Source organism: Ornithodoros turicata, chromosome 3, assembly GCF_037126465.1.
Source record: "Ornithodoros turicata isolate Travis chromosome 3, ASM3712646v1, whole genome shotgun sequence".
Classification (NCBI taxonomy): domain Eukaryota; kingdom Metazoa; phylum Arthropoda; class Arachnida; order Ixodida; family Argasidae; genus Ornithodoros; species Ornithodoros turicata.
This window is the reverse complement of record NC_088203.1, coordinates 31,572,328-31,575,759: the sequence shown is the minus strand read 5'-3', so window position 1 is coordinate 31,575,759 and position 3,432 is coordinate 31,572,328. Positions and strand designations below refer to the sequence as shown.

Genomic DNA, 3,432 nt, shown 5'->3' with positions numbered 1-3,432 from the left:
CCTGAAATATTTCGAGAGAAAGTAAATGGAAAGTTTTTTCAAAATGGCTATAGAAGTTTAATAAAAATCTGTTCAAAGAGGGAGGAGAAAAATTTTGTATTTTTTTAGCATTCGTGACGTCGCCGTAAAATACATACGACATGTATGAGAAATCTAATAGCATAATTCTCTTCATCTCGTCTTCCTCTTTATGATGAAACCACCCGCGGCAAAATCTGCGCGGTGGTTACCGAGAAAAAGCATAAAACCTGTTCCATAGGAAACACATTGGGACGGAGGGCTGGTATGCCCTCTCAAATGTGTACATAAATCTGTAATAATTCCGTGTATGCGTTTTGTATGTTGCTTTCAAATGTATTTGTGAACTTCACTTATCATGTATGTAGGTGTCTCATATTAGAATTTGCAACAAGAGCTGCATGGTTGCATTCACTGCAGGCTTGTTGCCTTTGCTATGCCCCACAATTTATAAGTAACGGGAAAAGTAACTCGTCACATTTTTAATCGGTAACGTATTACATTTTCGATGAAGTAATTTGCAACGGTAAAGAATTACTTTTCTTGCAGTAGTAACAGTAATTGTAATCAATTATTTTTTTCGAGTAACATGTACAACTCTGTTCTAGACCTTGGCAGCGTAGCGAAATGTAGTCCATCGTTTCCGGTCTGAACTGGTGACTTGCGATAGCATATATGCCCACAATGTTCTTGAACATTCCGTCCCACACAGTCAAAAGAAAGGAATGTGAGGCCATTGCCCTGCAGTGGCACATGCGTTAGCAGTGTGCCAACCTATATAGCTGTCATGATATCAGACAAGCGGCTGACAACGCCACTGCCATAGTGCAAGACTGGCTGAATGGGCTGTGGTATTAGCATGGAACTCGACAATCACGGTATTAGCCAGAAGACAGTTTTTGAGTTAGTTTTTGCGTTAAAGACATTGAAAGCATTCTTTCTTTTTTTTTATTTAGACCACGTCAACTCGCTGACGTATGCGCTTCGCCCGTCACGTGACCGGAGAGTAGTCACCTTCCAAGGGAATTCAGAATGGCGGACCGTGACCATATGGCTGATGCTGATACATGATCCCAAAGCTGTTTGCGCACGGGCAAGTTCAATGAAAGAAACCACCAAAACAGTAGTCTTCTTTCGTCATTAGCCAGCATTACCAAACATACGCACAAAAACGGCCTGGGCGTCTCGTCAAAGTCCTTCTGTAACAACATGTGTGGCATCATGTTCAGTAAAAGGGGGAAAAGAACCAGTCTTCTGTCGGCATTATCTAAACATACGCACAAAAACGGCACAGGCATGGCATCTCATCAAATTCCTTTCGTATCAACACGTGTTGTATGACGCAGTGAAGACAAAAAGGGGGTATAAAACAGAGAAAAAAAAATGCAGAGGGAAACAGTCCGTAATTACGCATTGTCCCGCGAAACCAGAAAGAAACAAAAACGGGGTATACCTCTCACCGCCCGTCTCCCAGTCCACAGCGCATCGCACACGAATCGCATGGCATGCTCAGTAAAAGGGAAGGCACACACACACACCAAAGAACGCCCTACTATCACCACCCAAACACGGGCTCAACGATTCCGCACACGTCTTATCAAGATCACTCTAACAACGTGTGTTCCATATATTTAATAAAACAAACAAACGCGGGCATCGCTCAAGGACGCCGCAAACGCGCCATTCAAAGTCCGTGCCTAACAACAAGCAATGAATCAAGCCATCATAAAACATTCATTAAAAGGAAAAACAAACAAACAAACGCGGTCATCGCTCAAGGACGCAGAAAACGCGCCACGGATATGTTCATAGTCCACGTGTAACAACATGCAATGAATCAAGCCATCATAAAACGTTCATTAAAAGCAAAAACAAACAAACAAATAAACAAACAAACGCGGTCATCGCTCAAGGACGCCGCTCATAAAGCGTTTCTTGAAAGCAAAAACAAGCCAACATAAAACATTCATTAAAAGCAAAAACAAACAAACGCGGGCATCGCTCAAGGACGCCGATCATAGAACGTTTATTAAAAGCAAAAAAGAAGCGAACACAGGAGCCGTCAAAATCTGTCAATTCATTCCACGAAAACAGAAAAAGAAAAAAAAAGAAAGAGACAGAAATGGGATCATGACTCAGTACTTATCGCCGACCATTTCCCTAGAAGGGACGCGCGTCCCTAGGTTCAAAGATCGAGCAGTGCCATCTCTGGAACACGGGCCAACTCAGGGCCGTGGTGGAAGGGATGACCCAGTGGATGTAGAATCGCCAAAAGGACGCCTCTGTCTACGTTCGAACGTCTGCCCCCAGATGGCACTCAGCCGACGACGCCCACGCATCCTCCCATTGGCGCGCTCCGGGTGGGCGGGGCGCGCGAGGGAGAGGGAAAATCTGAGGCCAGCTCTCTAGAGAATAGTCCTCTTCTGTGTAGTAGGACCCTCACTTTATCCTCCACTTTGAGCTTCTTTTTCACGGATGGTACGATGGGCTTCCCATTTATTTTATTGAACAGCTCCAATTCATTTTCGGGCGTGACTTCGGACGGACTAATGCCCAACGTCCTGTGTTTGGTGTTGTTGTAGTCGCGCATGATCTTGGGAAGCACGGAAACAAAGTGGTATTTTCCGGTTACTCTAAAATAGCGGAATATTCTGTCGCGTAAAGTGCGTATGACCCGTTCTGCCTGCGAGGCCTTGACTACGGGGGAGAAGGTGGAATACATGTGGACCTTCTTTCGTGACAGGTACTCCTTAACGATCTTGTTGTAGAATTCCCCTCCTCTGTCGCAAAAGATGCGTGTATGCGCGTTTCCTCCCCGAAAAAGTCTTATCATGGCCCTTTTTATTTCGGCGGGGCGTTTCGTTTTTAGCAGGAGGGTGCGCAGAAAGCGGGAGAGGGAATCGATCGCCACGAGAATGGTGCGGTAGCCACCGTTGAAATTCTCGGATTTTGAAAAGTCGGCGAGATCCATTTGCCACACGTCGTTGATCTTGAGCGCGATGATGCGTCTCCCATTAAACTTTCTTCTCACCGGATGGTGTAGCGTGTAGGCGTCCAGCTTTCTGAGAATGGCGAGAGCCTTGTTTTTGCTCATGTGACGCGCTTTTCTGTAGTGGTCCACTCCCCCCCAAACCACCCTCTGGTTTCTCATATCCCTCCATAGGTCGTCCACGCAACGGAGGCTTGCGGCTGCTGCTGTTGAGGTTCGCAAGATTTGGGCAGAGAAATGAGGCGCAGTAGTTTCGAGACTTTGGAGAACCAGGAAGGTCTCTTTCCCATCTTACATTGCAACACATAATTTACGAGTTCGTAAATGCAGGAGTGCCTGATGGGCTTGCCCAACACGGAGACACAGCCCTCGCGATCCCAGGAAATATGCTTCTTTAATTCCGAGACGACCCTTTCCGCTTCCTC

General features: G+C 45.9%; 1 protein-coding gene across 1 annotated transcript; it reads right to left on the bottom strand.

Annotated features, from left to right (window-relative positions):
• Nucleotides 1–2,335: 2,335 nt before the first annotated feature.
• On the bottom strand, nt 2,336–3,169 carry LOC135389263 (uncharacterized). The gene has a single exon (XM_064619328.1). It carries the CDS (start codon nt 3,167–3,169, stop codon nt 2,336–2,338), a length of 834 nt encoding a protein of 277 aa, XP_064475398.1.
• Between the last annotated feature and the right edge of the window lie 263 nt (nt 3,170–3,432).